General features: G+C 43.0%; 1 protein-coding gene and 1 long non-coding RNA gene across 9 annotated transcripts in view; one reads left to right on the forward strand and one right to left on the reverse strand.

The window, feature by feature from the left end:
* Window positions 1–4,789, forward strand: part of ERBIN (erbb2 interacting protein) — a 223,459-nt gene extending 218,670 nt beyond the window's left edge. For all 8 annotated transcript variants that reach the window (XM_077816949.1, XM_077816948.1, XM_077816947.1 and 5 more), the window contains one exon: window positions 1,566–4,789. In XM_077816949.1, coding sequence (XP_077673075.1) covers window positions 1,566–1,673 — 108 coding nt within the window. In that variant the 3' untranslated portion in view covers window positions 1,674–4,789. The remainder of the gene's footprint in view (window positions 1–1,565) is intronic.
* LOC144264940 (uncharacterized) overlaps window positions 1–18,099 on the reverse strand; it is a 48,543-nt gene that overhangs the window by 2,476 nt on the left and 27,968 nt on the right. The window lies entirely within an intron of this gene.

Here is an 18,099-nt window from a genome sequence, read left to right on the forward strand (position 1 = left end):
CTCCTGCTATACTGATGAGGATCAAGAGTCCCCCTAGAATTGAACAAGGAGCCAGCTACGGGATTTGTTGAGAGGGCAGAGCCCACGGAATAACAGAGGTGGATGCCCTCAGAAAAAAATGTAGTTGCTGGAAATGAAGGACAGATTCTAAAGCAGTGGGTGGCTCCTGAAGTCTTGCAGAAGACTCAATGCTCTGAGGGTTGAGAGAGGACCTAATTTGCTTGCCTGAAAAATGTATACGGGCTGACTCCTGTTGAAAAATAATTAGTATCTTAAGCATCAGAGTTGCATCGTGGGTGTAAAATCCTCCCTCTCCTCCTTTAAAAATAAAAGTCAGCCTTTAATAAACTTAACCCACCATATACCACATTTCTAGATTCCAAACCTGTGGTGCTCAATATTCATTATACTCAGTAACTCCTCACTTAATGTTGTAGTTATGTTCTTCCAAATCCAATTTCCCCATAAGAATTAATGTAAATGGGGGGAGGGAGGGTTAGGTTTGGTTCCAGGGAAATTTTTTTTGCTAGACAAGAGACATGATATACATATACAGTATAAGTTTTAAACAATTATTTAATCCTGTACACAGCAATGATGATTGTGAAGCTTGGTTGAAGTGATGGAGTCAGAGGGTGAAAGAGGGTGGATCGTCCAGCTGCTCCTCCTTCTGTTTTTTCCAAAGTGCTGGGGGGTGCTCAACCCCTAGCTCTGCCCAGGCCTGCCCCAACTCCACTCTTTCCCCTGAAGCTCCCCTCCCCTCCCCTCCTGAGCACGTGTCCTCGCTTCTCCCCCCAGCCTCGTGAAGGCCACGAAACAGCTTTTTTGCGCCATTCAGGAGGCTCTAGGAGGGGTAGGAGCGAGGATGTGGTGCACAGCCTCCCCCTTCCTTCCCCATGCCTCCCACCCGCAGCAATCAGCTGTTTTGGGGTGTTCAGGAGACTCTCGGGGGGGAGGAGGAGGGAGCTGCTGACCTGCAGGGCCATTGGCAGGCGGGAGGTGCTGGGGTCGGGTGGAGGAGAGCTGATAAGGGGGCCGCTGACCCACCCTGGTTCCAAGCCCCCACAGCCAAACAATATTATAAGCAAACATTGCACAACTTTAAATGAGTATGTTCTCTAATAGGTCAGCGACGTAACAATGAAACAGTGTTAACCGGGATGATGTTAAGTAAGGAGTTACTGTATTATACTCATTTTTTCTTTGTGGTAGAGGGCACCTGTGTTCAATTTATTAGTTTTGTCTAGTGCAGTTATACTAAGTCAAAGAGAGATAGGATTTATATGCTTTTTCAGTTCTGGTTCCTCTATTTTGGGTAGCTGCAAATGTGTCCCTATCGCCAATCTTTGAAGCAGAATTCTTCCACAAACAGTTAAACATGCAGATGACTTCACTTCCCTATCTTACAGTACAGAATGTTTCTGCCACAACATGAACAATCTAATAATGTGAAAACCTATTGAGTTTTATTGCTAAAATTAAAGACAACTTGCTGTTAGTTAAAACGCAAGTTACAAATAACATGTCCTGGGGACATTATTAATAAAATATAATTTCCTTCTTAGGCTAATGGATACAGCTTCATCAATATTGATCATGGACAAGCGGTGTCCTTGCTGAAGACTTTTCAGAACACAGTGGAACTCATTATTGTGCGAGAGGTTTCTTCATAAATACTGTGTGTGTGTGGGGGGAGCCAGCAAGATTCATCGAAGGACTTGTGGGAAACTGAATATTTTGATTATTTTTATATATGAAAGGAACTTGAAAAAATTATGATCAAAATTTGTACAGTAATGAAATATTGAACTTGTGGTTATGGGGAAAGAACCACTGTATAGAACATACAGGAAACCATTTTTGAAATGCATATGGTGAATAATCCTGGTTATGTTTTTAAGCATTATAGCAATCAAGGATCACTCCTCCAAGAACAGACCGATGTTGTTTTTGTACAGAGGGTAGGTTTATTTTTGGATAATTCTTACACATTACTAAACTTTGTGCAAGGCTGTGAGAAGCCTCAGTTGTAGCCAGTGGACAGATGGCAGGGCTGTCTGTCCTGTAGCTGTTTGTTGCCTTTATTTTTATTCACTGGGTATTAATATGTTATGCTGAAACCACTTCTCTAGATGTGGGCAAGAGGTTTGAAATGTTGGCTTTGCTATGTGCATGTTGTATAGATGAATGGGTAGATGGAAGTTGGTGCTGGTTGGGTTAATTTAAAGGCCTAGTGAAGAACTATTTGCTATCAGTATCTGGAATCAAGAAAGAAGGAAACATTTGGTTAGTCTGGGAGTGTACGTCTACCAAAAGAATAATGCAACAAAAGCATAATGTCTTTTTAGGAAGACTATAATTACATTATTGTGAGCTCTTCAGGATTTGTTTTTCTCATCATCATCATCATCAATCATCATCATCAACTATCCATTTGCTATGTGTGATTCAAGTTCTATTTTTTTATTTGCATACACAATTTTTTTCAACTGTACTGTGCCCAGAGGTTTTTCCCTGCCATGGAAATCCCCGATTTTGTGTAAATGGTGATACTTCTATCTTCTTTGTAATAAGTACTCAATTTTAAACTTATTTATAGATTTTTTAAAAAAAACAAACCCAAAATGGCCAGTTTTTAAGATTGTGTTGCCTGTAAAACACACACACAGTAAATGGGTTAGGAACGAAGGATTAGGAAAGTCATCTTGATTTTTTGTTTGGCCTTGCATTGCCTTCTTAAACTAAAAGGATACTACGCATGGAGCTAGGTAACCAAAGCAAGTTTGTGAAACTGTTGAACAGTGATGGATAATTGCTGTGGGTAACTGTAGAGCAAAAGGACGGGGTACTTGGAACCCACCAGTTTGTAACGGTATTTCTTAAAGGGCTGTTCCTACAGGTAACATTAAATGTGAACTAGACACTTCAGAGTCATTAAAGGGTTTCTAACTATATTAATGTAATAGTGATTTACCACAGGCTGCCTTTGTTCCTTATTACTGTGTAAAATATTTGATTATACTTTTGTTTGCCTGAAACATTAACTTTGTTTTCTCTTTATTTCCTATGTAATTGAGTAGAGATTGCATAATCTGCAGTGGTAATTAAAACATGGTTATTATGGACCAGGGAAAAGTGCCATAGAAGACCAATAACTGTTTTTAATCAGGGCTAATTATTAGCCTGTCATTGGAGCAATATTCATTTGTTGCAATTCATTTTTAATTAATAAATATGAGTTGATAGTTTTAAACTGGTAGAAATTGACTTTTCAACCCATGTATAATAAAATGTTTTTAATAAAGCTAGCAAGAACACCAGCCCACTTTAGTTTTTTTAAAAATGAGCTGGAACATAAAGGAATTGTACATAGCTAGCTGAAATAAACAGGCAGTACTTTTTAAATACATGAACTCCAATATTATTGCACTTCTTTCAAAACTGTTAATCTGTTGCTGCTTGTACTGTGTCTAGTTTAATAATTTTAACTGAAACCCTTTAACAACTCTTTGTATATTATAATTTTTTAGTTGATTTTCAGTAATATTTACATAGGAACTGATTTTTTTAATATTAGCAGAAGTGTGCTGTATTTTGATAAAATTCACTTATTTTCTGTGTGCTTTAATCTTTACAGAAAAGAACAAAAAATATAGCTATATAATGGCAGGCTTCCGCGTTCCTTTTTTTCCTCTAAGACTTTTTAATTTCTCAATATATTTTTTTATTGACAATGCAAAATGATCACATCACGTCTTCATTGCTTTTAAAATCATACTATTTTTAATCACACTCTGCCTTTTAAAGGGAATACATACCGATAAATCCTAATTTAACTTGACCTGATACATAAACTCTGTAACTCTGAGGAGGGAAAAGTCCAAAAACCAGAACTGATTCTTTACTGATCTTGGACTTATTTTAACTTTGTGTATATTATACAATAGGTTTAAATAGTTCAGTGAGAGTTTCTACTGTTGCAAATGCTGTAACATTTTTCTTTAATGTTAACAGAAGGTTTAAACTGTGTTGTGTCAATTAATTTAATTTGTAAGGTTGTGTATTGCAGAAAAACACTGTTACCAAAAACATTGGTTTGGCTATGGTATAACTGTAGGAGTTTAGTACTTCTTGTGGAAATACTTGGCCAAAGTCTGTCCTCAAGAAATTAGCAAATTAACCATGAAATAAAATATTGATGGTATTGATTTTACAAAGAAAATATTGGAGGTTTTTTTAAAATGTATTGAAAATGGTTAGGGGGTTAAAAAAATTCAGTATATATTTTTTGGAGAGTGGGAAGGGAGAGGTCTGTTTAATTAGTTCATTCAAAATATAGGAGGAGGAGAACCATATCAAAATTATTTAGCCTATATTTTCAAACAAAGGAAAATCAAATTCATCAGCATAAGTGTGGAATTAATAACATTGACATCAACTCAATATTCTTTCTCATCATAACAATTCATTAAAGAATCAGTTCAACTGACAATGAAATTTCCCACGTATTTATTATGTAAATATTTTTCTGATTTCCTTTTTCGGACTGAAGTTTAAGAAGTGTGTATATACTTGAAAGCATTCTATGAACACAAACAGCAATAAGCAACCCAGAGAATCAAGCCTTTATGATTGATTTTGCTGTACTACATTTTTTTTAGAATTATTTCCTTGTCAGCAGTTCTGAAATGTTTTTATTGATCAGCATTTATCCAACATTCCAAATTTTTGTATATAAATAGATTGTTTCTGAGATAACACATGGAGAATAGATAATAAACTAATGCTCTTTAAAGCTGTGTGTAACTGACTTATTTAATATTTAGAAAGTTCTCCAGAACATATTTTTCTGTAGTTTTATATCATTTGCATAATACAGACCTCAGTCTTTCATCAAAATGTATTATTACAGATTTACTTTAGCCCAGTGGGACTCTGTGTGAATGCTTAAGGGTCTACTTTAGTGGATCTTGTTGCAGGACTGGCTCAGAATTTGTGAGGACGCTTAATAGTTTTTTTTTTTTTTTAACAAATATCTATTACTGTTTATAGTTCCAACCTGGCTATAACTATGGCTGTGTCCATTGGTATTCCATTGAGGCTGCCATTTCCCTTTAACAGACCGAAACTAAGGGAAATTAAGACAGATGTAAACTTGCTCTCCATTGAAACCAATGGGAAAAGCACTGTATTTTGAATAACAATTTGAGACTTAATATTCTTTTAAAATGCAGTTAGGTAAATGAGTCTGGTTTCCACTTGGATTTGTTTTATTGCTAAGGAGTGTCCAGGAATCTCAGAAGAATATGGATAACCAACTTGCCCCTGTCACTGAGGTATGGGATGCCTCAAATGTGACTACTCTAGCGTCAACAGCCCAGAAGGTGGGTGAGGTCAGGCAGCAGAGTCAGAGAGAGGACGTTTTGGGGAGCAGTCTGATTTGGGAGGACTGGGCTACTTGAATTCTTTGAGGAGGTCAACAAGCATGTGGACATGGGGGATCCAGTGGTTATAGCCTACTTAGATTTTCAGAAAGCCTTTGACAAGGTCCATCACCAAAGGCTCTTAAGCAAAGTAAGTTGTCATAGGATAAGAGGGAAGATCTTCTCCTGGATTGGTAACTGATTAAAGGGTAGGAATAAATGGTCAGGTTTCAGAATGGAGAGAGGTAAATAGTGGTGTCCTCCAGGAGTCTGTACTGGGACCAGTCCTATTCAACATATTCATAAATTATCTAGAAAAAGGGGTAAACAGTGAGGTGGCAAAATTTGCAGATAACAATCTGGAGTAGTCCCAGGCAGACTGCGAAGAGCTACAAAAGGATCTCTCAAAACTGGGTGACTGGGCAACAAAATAGCAGATGAAATTCAATGCTGATAAGTGCAAAGTAATGCTCATTGGAAAACATAATCCAAACTATACATATAAAATGATGGGGTCTAAATTAGCTGTCACCACTCAAGAGGTCTTGGAGCCATTGTAGATAGTTCTCTGAAAACATCCACTCAATGTGCAGCAGCAGTCAAAAAAGCGATCAATGTTGGAAATCATTAAGGAAGGGATAGATAAGACAGAAAATATCATATTGCCTCTATATAAATCCATGGTACGCCCACATCTTAAATACTGCATGCAGATGTGGTTGCCCCATCTCAAACAAGATATATTGGAATTAGAAAAGGTACAGAGAAGGGCAACAAAAATGATTAGGGATATGGAACAGCTTCCGTATGAGGAGAGATTAAAAAGACTGGGACTTTTCAGCTTGGAAAAGAGACAACTAAGGAGGGATATGATTGAGGTCTATTAAAATCATGACTGGTATGGAGAAAGTAAATAAAGTGTTCACTCCTTCTCATAACACAAGAACTAGGGGTCACCCAATTAAATCAATAGGTACCAGATTTAAAACAAACAAAAGGAAGTATTTTTTCACACAACGCTCAGTCAACCTGTGGAACTCTTCACCAGAGGATGTTGTGAAGGCCAAGACTATAACAGGGTTCAGAAAAGAACTAGATAAATTCATGGAGGATAGGTCCATCAATAGCTAGTAGCTGGGATGCGCAGGGATGGTGTCCCTAGCCTCTGTTTGCCAGAAGCTGGGAATGAGCAACAGGGGATTAATCATTTGATGATTTCCTGTGCTGTTCATTCCCTCTGGGGCACCTGGCATTGAATGCTGGGATAGCTGGACCTTTGGTCTGACCCAGTATGGTGGTTCTTACGGGCTGAAAGGGCTGGGAAGATGGGCTAGCTGGACCTTTGATCTGACTCAGTATGGCCTGTTCTTATGTTTTTAATCAAAAATAAATATAAAGTGAGCACTATACCCTTGTATTCTGTGTTCTATTTGAAATCAATATATTTGAAAATGTAGAAAACATCCCAAAATATTTAAATAAATGGTATTCTATTATTGTTTAATGGTGCGATTAATCACAATTGATTTTTTTAATTGCTTGACAACCCTAGTTTATACTTTTTTCCCCGCAGATAAGTATGTTTTGTTTTATTGGCTGTTTTATAGCTTGTTGCCACTTGTTGCTCCAGACCCTGGACTAGGCCATCTGGAGAACTTTATTTCCATCGGAGTTACAGCTGCTGCCACAAATCAGAACCAACTGCCTTTTGCAGCATAGGGGGTGAGACTATTCCCAGCAATAAACCCTCTGTACTGATAGAAGGAAACACTAAGAGAAGATGAAAATTATGAGTAAATAAATTCTTTATGTACATGTAGTTTTAAACTAACCTAAATTAATGTTCTACATCCAGTGTTTTTTGTAATTAATTTGCTACAGAAAGGGTGTTGAGTTGTCCTAATGACAAGACATCACACTTTGTTCAGTGGAGAGACTGTGGTGTTCAGTATTTGAAATGTTGGGGAGGTTTAGTGACTAGCTTCAGGAAACCCACATTCATAATCCTAAGGGCAGAATGTACTAGCATCCTTACCTTTATATTGTGTGTAGTATTTTACATACTGGGTAGCAGTAGTTTGAGTTAATAAGGAAGAAGCTCTTGTAAGTTAGCAGAAATTTAAATAGTTAAGAGGAAGCCCTGGGAAAATTGGGTTTGTCATTACTGTCTTCCCACTCAGAGAGATTACAAATGACATCGTGTGGGTTCACAGTCCACTAAAGAGACTTGAAGGTTGCATTTACATTTTTTTGCTGTGTGCACCTAGATGAGAGTAATGTATTGTTCCGCTAAAGCACTGATGCACAGTTATCACAATACAGATAATTTTAGGTGGTTATTACATTACTCATTTAACAATGAAATTCCTCCACATTTTGAAAACTTAGAGTGTAATTTCATACTTGAAGTGACAATTGCCTGAAATTTTAAAATGTTTCTGTTTGGCTAAACAAATGATTTTTCAATTTGTGCAACAGTAACAGTACATAATGTAGATAAAGCATTACATACTGAAAGCCAGTCAGTTGCTGCTGGGTTTAGAAGTCACATGTATTTAATTCAGATTTTTATTCATCCTCAACAACTGAGCACTGCAACTGACTATTTAATTTCTTCTGACATTAATTCATCCGATTGTTCTTACAATTATGAAGATTTATGGCAAAGGAAAAGTGATGATGATGATGAATAGTGTATTCATCAGAAGAAGTTGTAATTGCAGACTAATATAAAGGGTGACAGGATACTACTAGACAGAGTTTAACATCATGTCCTTTCCTCTTATGTTATAGTCAATTTGGCTTATGAAATGAAGTTGTCTCACCACCACCAGCGGTAATTAATCTGTGTCAAATTTGTGGATTAGTGTGCAATTAGAACGAAAAAATCTTTGTCCAAAATACTGAACCATAAAATAATTAACAGCTGTGGTAGTCTGACACTGAAAGACAATTTCTGGATACAATGGGACAACATTTTCCAAGTGATGCAAAATAATTTAACATATGACTAATGAACTCTTAGGCCTGGTTTATACTACGACTTTAAGTCGAATTAAGCAGTGTTAGAGCGATTTAACCCTGCACCCGTCCACCCGATGAAGCCACTTTTGTCGATTTAAAGGGCTCTTAAAATCAATTTCTTTACTCCTTCCCGAGGAGGGGATTAGCGCTGAAATCGACATCGCCGGGTCGAATTTGGGGTAGTGTGGATGCAATTCGACAATATTGGCTTCCGGGAGCTATCTCAGAGTGCTCCATTGTGACCGCTCTGGACAGCGCTTTCAACTCAGATGCACTAGCCAGGTACACAGGAAAAACACCGGGAACTTTTGAATTTCATTTCCTGTTTGGCCAGCGTGGCGAGCTTATCAGCAGAGGTGAACATGCAGTCCCAGAATCGCAAAAGCTCCAGCATGAACTGAATGGGAGGTACTGGATCTGATCGCTGTTTGGGGAGACAAATCTGTGCTATCAGAACTCTGTTCCAAAAGATGAAATGCCAAAATATTTGAAAAAATCTCCAAGGGCATGATGGACAGAGGCTATAACAGGGACCCGCAGCAGTGCCGCATGAAAATTAAGGAGCTCAGGCAGGCCTACCAAAAAACCAGAGAGACAAATGGCCACTTGGGGTCAGAGCCCCAGACATGCTGTTTCTGCCATGAGCTGCATGCAATCCTAGGGGGTGCCCCTACCACTACCCCACCCCTGTCCATGGACACCTGCAAGGAGGGAATCTCATGCAACAGGAAGAGAATTTTGGGAACAAGGAAGAGGAGGAGGAGGATAGCGTACAACAGGGAAGCAGACAAACCGTTCTCCTAGACAGCCAGGAACTGTTTTATCACCCTGGAGCCAATACCCTCCCAAGGGCTCCCGGACCATAAGCCGGAGAAGGCACCTCTGGTGAGTGTAGCTTTGTAAATATAATATGTGGTTTAAAAGCAAGCGTGTTGAATGTTTAATTTGCTCTGAAGACTTGGGATGCATTCGCGGCCAGTGCAGCTACTGGAAAAGTCTGTTAATGTGTCTGGGGATGGAGCGGAAATACACCGGGGACATTCAGAGGTGGCCATTCCTGCTGGGCTGTTTGCCTGTGGCTGAAAAGAAATCATCCCCACATTTAGCCACGGGGTGGGAGGGGGGCCCGTTCACGCTGAGCTGTTTGCATTTGGCTGGCAGGGATCTTCCCTGATACTAGTCATACGGTGGGAGGAGAGGATGAAGTGATCATTCCAGAGAATTGGGATGGGGGGCGGTTTAGTTGGGTTTGTGCTGCACATTAACCTGAAAACCACAGCCCCTCCTTTTAAATGGCCAACCCAACAGGTGCTTGGTATGGGAAAGGAGGGCACTGCTCTTTGAAACCATTCCCACATGTTACGAAGGTTGAAGAAACTGAAAGACTGTGGCTTACCATGGCTGCCTGCAAGCCGAATTCTGTTGTCCGGCCCCGCGTGTGTGATCTCTCACACCAAACTGGCAGGCCCTCAATATAAGAGGCAAAATGTGACATTGTACCAAAAGCACAGTGTTAACAGCTTGGTTCACCGTGAGTCTGCCCATTGTTCTCTAAAATGTGTCTTTTTAAATACTACTCTCCCTTTTTTCCTCCCGCAGCTGCAAATGTTTCAACACTCCCCCTATCATCTCCGTCCCAGAGGCTAGCGCAGATTAGAAGGTGAGAAAAACACACTCACAATGAAATATTCTCTGAGCTCATGCAGTCCTCCTGCACTGAAAGAGCTCAGCAGAATGCGTGGAGGCAAACAATGGTAGAGTCCAGGAAAGCAGAAAATGAACGTGAGGGCAGGAGGGATGAGCAAGAGGAGAGGTTGCAGGAGCAAGAGGAGAGGTGGCAGCAGCGTGATGACAGGAGGCAGGATGCAATGCTGAGGCTACTGGGGGATCAAACTGATATGCTCCGGCGTCTGGTGGAGCTGCAGGAAAGGCAGCAGGAGCACAAACCGCCGCTGCAGCCCGTGTAACCGCCCGCCCTCCTCCCCAAGTTCCATAGCCTCCTCACCCAGATGCCCAAGAACACTGGGGGGGAGGGGCCTCTGGTCACCCAACCACTCCACCCCAGAGGACTGCCCAAGCAACAGAAGGCTAGCATTCAATAAGTTTTGAAGTGCAGTGTGGCCTTGTCCTTTCCTCCTCCCCCATCCACCACCCCACCTGGTGCTTCCCTCCTCCCCCATCCCTCCAGGGCTACCTTGGCAGTTATCCCATTTGTGTGATGAATTAATAAAGAATGCATGATTTTGAAACAACAATGACTTTATTGCCTCTGCAAGCAATGATCGAAGGGGGGAGGGCGGTTGGCTTACAGGGAAGTACAGTGAACCAAGGGGGGCAGGTTTTCATCAAGGAGAAACAAACAGAACTGTCACACCATAGCCTGGCCAGTCTTGAAACTGGTTTTCAAAGCTTCTCTGATGCACAGCATGCCCTGCTGTGCTCTTCTAATCACCCTGGTGTCTGGCTGCGCATAATCAGTGGCCAGGCGATTTGCTTCAACCTCCCACCCCGTCATAAACGTCTCCCCCTTACTCTGACAGATTTTGTGGAGCACACAGCAAGCAGCAATAACAATGGGAATATTGGTTTCGCTGCGGTCTAACCGAGTCAGTAAACTGCACCAGCATGCTTTTAAATGTCCAAATGCACATTCTACCACCATTCTGCACTCGCTCAGCCTACAGTTGAACAGCTCCTTACTACTGTCCAGGCTGCCTGTGTACGGCTTTATGAGCCATGGCATTAAGGGGTAGGCTGGGTCCCCAAGGATAACTATAGGCATTTCAACATCCCCGACGGTTATTTTCTGGTCTGGGAAGTAAGTCCCTTCCTGCAGCTGTTCAAACAGACCAGAGTTCCTGAAGATGCGAGCATCATATACCCTTCCCGGCCATCCCACGTTGATGTCGGTGAAATGTCCCTTGTGATCCACCAGTGCTTGCAGCACCATTGAGAAGTACCCCTTGTGGTTTACGTACTGGCTGCCAAGGTGGTCCGGTCCCAAGATAGGGATATGAATTCCATCTATTGTCCCACCACAGTTAGGGAATCCCATTGCAGCAAAGCCATCCACTATGACCTGCACATTTCCCAGAGTCACTATCCTTGATAGCAGCAGCTCAGTGATTGCGTCAGCTACTTGGATTACAGCAGCCCCCACAGTAGATTTGCCCATATCAAATTGATTCCCAACTGACTGGTAGCTGTCGGGCATTGCAAGCTTCTAGAGGGCTATCGCCACTCGCTTATGAACTCTGAGAGCTGCTCTCATCTTGGTATTCTTGTGCTTTCAGGGCAGGGGAAAGCAAGTCACAAAGTTCCATGAAAGTGCCCTTTTGCATGCGAAAGTTTCTCAGCCACTGGGAATCATCCCAGACCTGCAACACTATGCAGTCCCACCAGTCTGTGCTTGTTTCTCAGGCCCAGAATCGGTGTTCCACAGCATGAGCCTGCCCCATTGCCACCAGGATGTCCAATTTGCCAGGGCCTGTACTTTGAGAGAAGTCTGTGTCCATGTCCTCATCACACTCGTCACCACGCTGCCATCGCCTCCTCACCTGCTTTTGCAGGTTCTGGTTCTGCACATACTGCAGGATAATGCGCGAGGTGTTTACAATGCTCATAACTGCCGCGGTGATCTGAGCGGGCTCCATGCTTGCCGTGGTACGGCTTCTGCAGGAAAGCAGAGTTGCAGGGGAAGCAGTGGCTGATGACGGATGCCACGAGAATAGATATTTATAGAGAACGATGAGAGAACCTGCGAGGTGGATTCATGAGAGCAGGAGAGCAGAGTTGCAGTGGAAGCAGTGGATGGACGATGGTTAGCACCGTGTACATTTCCCAAGGAAGAATACGTACCTGGGAGCCCATGACAGACAACATGGAGAAATTCGCTACTGAGACAATAGCCGCAGAGCACAGTGGAAGCAGTGGATGACGATGGTTAGCAGTTCTACTGCACCGTCTGCTGAAAGCAGTATGGCGTCCGCACGGAAAAAAGGCGCGAAACGATTGTCTGCTGTTGCTTTCACGGAGGGAGGCGCAACTGACGACAGGTACCCAAAACCTCCCACGACAATATTTTTTGCCCCATCAGGCGTTGGGAGCTTAACCCAGAATTCCAATGGGTGGTGAAGACTGCGGGAACTGTGGGATAGCTACCCACAGTGCACCGTAGTAAGTCAATGCTAGCCACGGTAGTGAGGCCGCACTCTGCCAACTTACACAAGCGCATTATGTCCCCGCTAATCAACTGTATAAAATCAAGTTTCTAAAAATCGACTTCTATAATATCGACCTAATTTCGTAGTGTAGACATACCCTTAGAGTTACCACATTTCTCATTTTGCCCTTCGTGAGAGAGAGACTTGATATTACAATGCACAGCAATTTTTTTCCTGCATTAATGCATCTTGAAGAGTTCTTGCCTTTTTTGTTTTAGCCAAGCTAGCATTGGAAACTGAGACAGACCTCTGCATATCCACATAAATTCCTAATCCTTCTACATTACTTCGAAAATATACTCCAATACTGGAAAACAGTCCTAAGTAACACTAACAGAGTAGGACAGGAGTGGACAAACTTTTTGGCCTGAGGGCCACATTGGGGAATAGAAATTGTATGGGGAGCCATGAATGCTCACAAAATTGGGGTTGTGGTGTGGGAGGGCGTGCAGGTTCTGAGTGGGGGTGTGGGCTCTGGGGTGGGACTGGGGATGAGAGGTTTGGGGTGCAGGAGGGTGCTCTGGGCTGGGAATGAGGGGTTTGGACAGCAGGAGGGGGATCAGAGCTGTGGCAGGGGATTGGGGCATGGGGAGAGGCTCGGGGTGCAGGCTCTGAGTGGTGGTTACCTCAAGCAGCTCCCGGAAGCAGTGGTATGTCCCTTCTCCGCCTCCTACATGGATGTGCGGCCGGGCAGCTCTGCATGCTGCCCCATCCGCAAGCACCACCCCTGCAGCTCCCACTGGAGCACCGGAGGGAGCCATTGGAGCGCGTAGGAGCCAGAGTGGGCTTCTGGGAGCCGCGTGGAGTGCCCCCGACCCTGCATTCCAGCTAGAGCGCCGGAGCAGGGACATGCCACAGCTTCTGGGAGCCGCATGGGGCGGCCCATGACCCAATGCCCTGGCTGGAGTGCTGGAGTGGGACAAGACCCAGACCCCGCTCCCCAGCGAGAGCTCGCAGGCTGGCTTAAAACGGCTCGCAGGCCGTAGCTTGCCCAACCCTGGAGCTTTTCTTCTTTTTGGATAATTCTTGATTTGATATAACATTCTGAATCTACTCTTATTCTTCCTAATTTAGATCTTTTTTGTTTCCCACCATAGAAATCTTGCTGGTATATTCCTGAGTTGTGGAGCAGCACCTCCATAGCTAAGGTAATAGAGACCTGACTTTCCCCCACACATGCAACTTTCTCAAAAAGAAATCGGTCTTTCTGAAATCTCATCCCTGGGTAGAAATTTTCTGAGAAGTTTGTGGAAAAAAAATCAGGAACGAAATGTTAAAGTAATGATGCTCACATTCCCCACCCCCGTTGACTTTTAACAAAAATTCTTTAACTCTTTTGGTTCATCATAGCTCCAGAATGGCTTGCTCTACCACTCCAGCTGTTTTTGTTTTTCTCTGTCTGTCTTGCTAGGAAAGTGCTTTCTTTACTGTTTGGGGGGAAAGGGCAGATGCACGTTGAAGACTGCTTGTTTCAGATAAGGAGGGAGAAGAAACTGAAACTGTCCGTTGTTGTTTTGGTCTTTGGTCTGTATTTTAGGCTGGGGAAGAGAAATGTCCTGCACAAAGATCTGTGGCCTTGAAATGTAGAAAGCAAAATATTTTCTTGGTTTTTATTTTTCCTCCCCTTTTTTTTTAACTGATCTACAGATTGGCCCATGCTTGTACGGAACTGTTCTCCCATATCTACAGAGCAATGTTTAAAATTATTTTTAAACTTCCAGAAATATAAACTGACTTGCTGCTGACTGTGAACAGTTTGGGGAGGAGGAGATGTGGGAGTGGGAATGTGGAGGGCCAGAAGCTGGAGAAGGGCTAAGGGACTGGATTGCATTGAGTTGTGCTATTCAGACTTGCAATAGAGTTCTGCCAGGAGACAGGAAAGGAACTGGGACAGAGATTAATGGAGATTTTATAATCCAATAATTTGCCCATACATGAATGTTAAGGGATGAAGTTACAGTTGAGTGCTGTTGTAAATTGGGTGGGGCGAGAGTGAGTGAGGACAGAATACATAAATATGGCGAACAGGCCAGACTCCCTAACGGCTCATTTCTTTTAAAGGTTTGGGGTTTTTTCCTTTTTTTCCCATTTTGAATTTTACAAGCAATCTGGGGGTTTTCTTCCATGGGTTTAGGTATGTTGAAATCCCCTAGACTGCTCTGAAATCTCGACTGGGGATGTTTTCTTGCACTTATAGGATGGCTTTGCTATAACTGCTGGGATTGAGCATTTGGTTGAGACAAAGATTGATTAAAAATACTGATTTTTTTTTAAACTGCATTTTTATTTAAATCAGCATTTGTGGAGACTGGACACCACTTCAAAGAAGCATTTGAAAAGGAGAAGACAAAGTGTTTTTAAAAAAGGTCCAGTGAGTGCCTGTATATAAATATAAATGGGTGGAATAACATTTACAATAAACCTACTGTTTGTGTATAGTAACTGCTGAGGGGAAGGAGCTGCTTATTTGTGGTGACAAACACTGATAACTCCAATCAACCACATTCATCTGAGTATTTGACTACAGTCAGTGGAGATACATTGTGTCTCACACCTGTTCATTTTAAGTGCACTGTGACTTGACAGACTATGCCTCTAGTAGGGCTAAGATGAGGAGAGCTTTACAAGAAAAATTAATATATGGCTGTTCTGAACATTTCTAATCTTACTGAATATCTGAGCTCATACTGTGATTAAACTGATTTGCAACAACCACTTTGCAGCTGCCAAGTATGAATAGGAAGGTGGTAGTACATTTGTCATGACTGATGAAGTGAGTGCCTAGAAGTTCATGTTTCAGAGTGGTCCAAGCTAATGAAAATCTGAAGAGTATAGATAGGATATTGTCTCTTGTTTGCCATAAGGTAACAAATATTGATCTAAATAGGTATGCTGCAGAGTTGCCCCACATACTGAAGCCAGTAACAGTGTCACTTGATTGTATACAGAAAAATTCAAGTTCAACTGCTGAAGTTGTTGACGTGTGAAAGAAGCTTGGAAAAACTTCTTCTGAATTGCAATTAAGTGATGGTAAAATATATGTTCTGAAAGTATTATCAGCAGGCTCTAACATCATATTCATGGAAGTTAAGTCCATTAATGGCTATTAGCCAGGATGGGTAAGGAATGGTGTCCCTAGCCTCTGTTTGTCAGAGAGTGAGATGGATGGTAGGAGAGAGATCACTAGTTCATTACCTGTTAAGTTCACTTCCTCTGGGGCACCTGCCATTGGCTACTGTCGGTAGACAGGATACTGGGCTGGATGGACCTTTGGTCTGACCCAGTATGGCCATTCTTATGTTCTTATCATGCCATTTTTTTTAGCATATTGGATCAATCTTCACAAGTACCTTTACTCTCAACAGGGGAATCAACAATTGCTCTTGAATATGGAGAAGAGGTTTACTCTGGAAGTTAATTTCTGCCAACAGTAATTCAGCTGCAAGTCAAGCTTCTTTCATTTCAGAAAGTTATATTCTTCAATGAAATACTGAAAAACAGTTATTCAGTGGTGATAATCTGAAGTAAATGCCCTGGGAGAAAACTAGGAAGCAATTATGAAAGTGATGTTTCAATTATTAACTGCTACAGCTTCTGGCAATGTTGAAAGGCTATTTTCATAGTTTGGTCTGGTACACCTAAAGATTAAAAATCACACTTGAACAGATAGAGCTTCCAAGTTGATATTCCCTCCCATACATTTTAATTCTGAAAAACTTGAAAACAACCTTGGTTAATTTGAATAGTAGGACTTGGTAGTTCACCTGTGATTTCTGACTATGGGTTGTAATTACTGCATTATGACCAGAGTTGGGAAAGTAACTGATGATCTTCTTTTGAGTGGTGGTCCCTCTCTGTATTCCACATGTGGAAGCACTTCTTAGTAGTGCCCATTGACCTGCACATCTATAGTGCATCTCCTCGTGCTCCCAGTTTAGGGTATAGGAGGTAGTGCAGGTCAACGCCTCTCCAGTTCCCTCTTACCGCTGCATGGCCCAGGTCGGAACTCCTGTGCCTTCACGTTCATACTTTTCTAAAAGAGTGACTCACTTTTACTTTGTTGTAAATAGTTGTATATAGTTCTTTTTAGTGTTAGGTAGCTAAGTTAGTATAGTTAGTTTAGTTTTTCTTCTAGTGCTTGTTCATGTCTCTTCCAATCAGGTGTGCGCGTTGCATGCATGACAACTGGAAGATTTTTTTCCCCTAGCAGTATCCGTAGGGTTGGCCTGGGCGCCCCCTGGAGTTGCGCCATCATGGTGCTCCACATTATGCCCTGCCAACCTGACCCCCTGTCAGTTCCTTCTTACCGCCTGTGACAGCTAGCTGGAACTCCCCATTGCTCTTGCCTTGGCAAGTGCATGTTTCGCAGTATCTTGTGTGTATAGTTAGATTCAGTAGTAGTTTCGCTAGTATAGCTAGTTTTCTCAGAAGTTTCCTTTGGGGATTCCCCCACACACACGTTTTCCCCAGGTCTAGGGTACGCCTCGGTCCCCGGGCTTTAAGCCGTGCTCAGACTATGGCAGGTTTATGCCAAGAAGTGACCTGCACATTTCGTGCTTAGTGTCTTTGGGAGGGTCACATTAGAACCCGTTGTAAAATCTGTAGAGGGTTTCGCCCCAGACCCTCAAGGACAGAGAACAGCGCCTCCGAGTTCTGCTTGTGGAGGCAGCACTTAAGCCTCAGTCAGACCCTGGCGCGGCAGACCCGGCCCCAAGTGCCACCTCCTTGGTGCGCAGCGCTCTGGCACCATTGACGCATGAGCCAGTGCCGAGGACGGACTCTCTAAGGACCCTCGGCACCGCCACAGAGCTGTGCACAGGTCCCAGGCATTGGTCAGACACCAGTCTCCCTCCCCATGCCCCAGAAAAGAAAGAAGGCCAAAAGAAGGTGCTCTCTGACCAGGTCTAAAGACCAGGTGGCTAGCAAGCCCCCATTGGGTGCCCAATCGGTGGGGCCTCCATCAACTCCTGCCCCAAGAGGGGTCCAGTTGAGTCCGGACCTGCACCGCTTGCCAGTCTGCCACCACGAGGACCTACAGTTTCGCTCAATGCCAGAAGCATTTGAAGTGGCATCGGACCTCCTGGTGCTTACAGTGCTACCCTCCCCTCCAAGGCGGGAGAGGTTGCTGGTACCGGTTCCTGGCCCAATCCACTCTGTGGGCGAGCCGGCGATTCTGGCAGCGATGAGGGTATCATCCCCTGTGTGCTGACCCCTGAAACCAGTGGCCCGTGTGGGGGAGCCGCTCTAGTCCCGCACATGGCATCACTTACAGGTGCCGAGTGGCTCCGCTCTTCCATGGTCTTCACAGTTGGAGACCTCCGAGTCAGAAGCAGCATCTTCGTGCTCCAATAAGAGCAGAAGATCCCGCTCCTCGCCGTGACTGACAGCCCTACTCAGAACAGTGGCCAGGACAGTGGCAGGCTCCTCAG

Source organism: Eretmochelys imbricata, chromosome 5 (genome assembly GCF_965152235.1).
Source record: "Eretmochelys imbricata isolate rEreImb1 chromosome 5, rEreImb1.hap1, whole genome shotgun sequence".
Lineage (NCBI taxonomy): Eukaryota > Metazoa > Chordata > Testudines > Cheloniidae > Eretmochelys > Eretmochelys imbricata.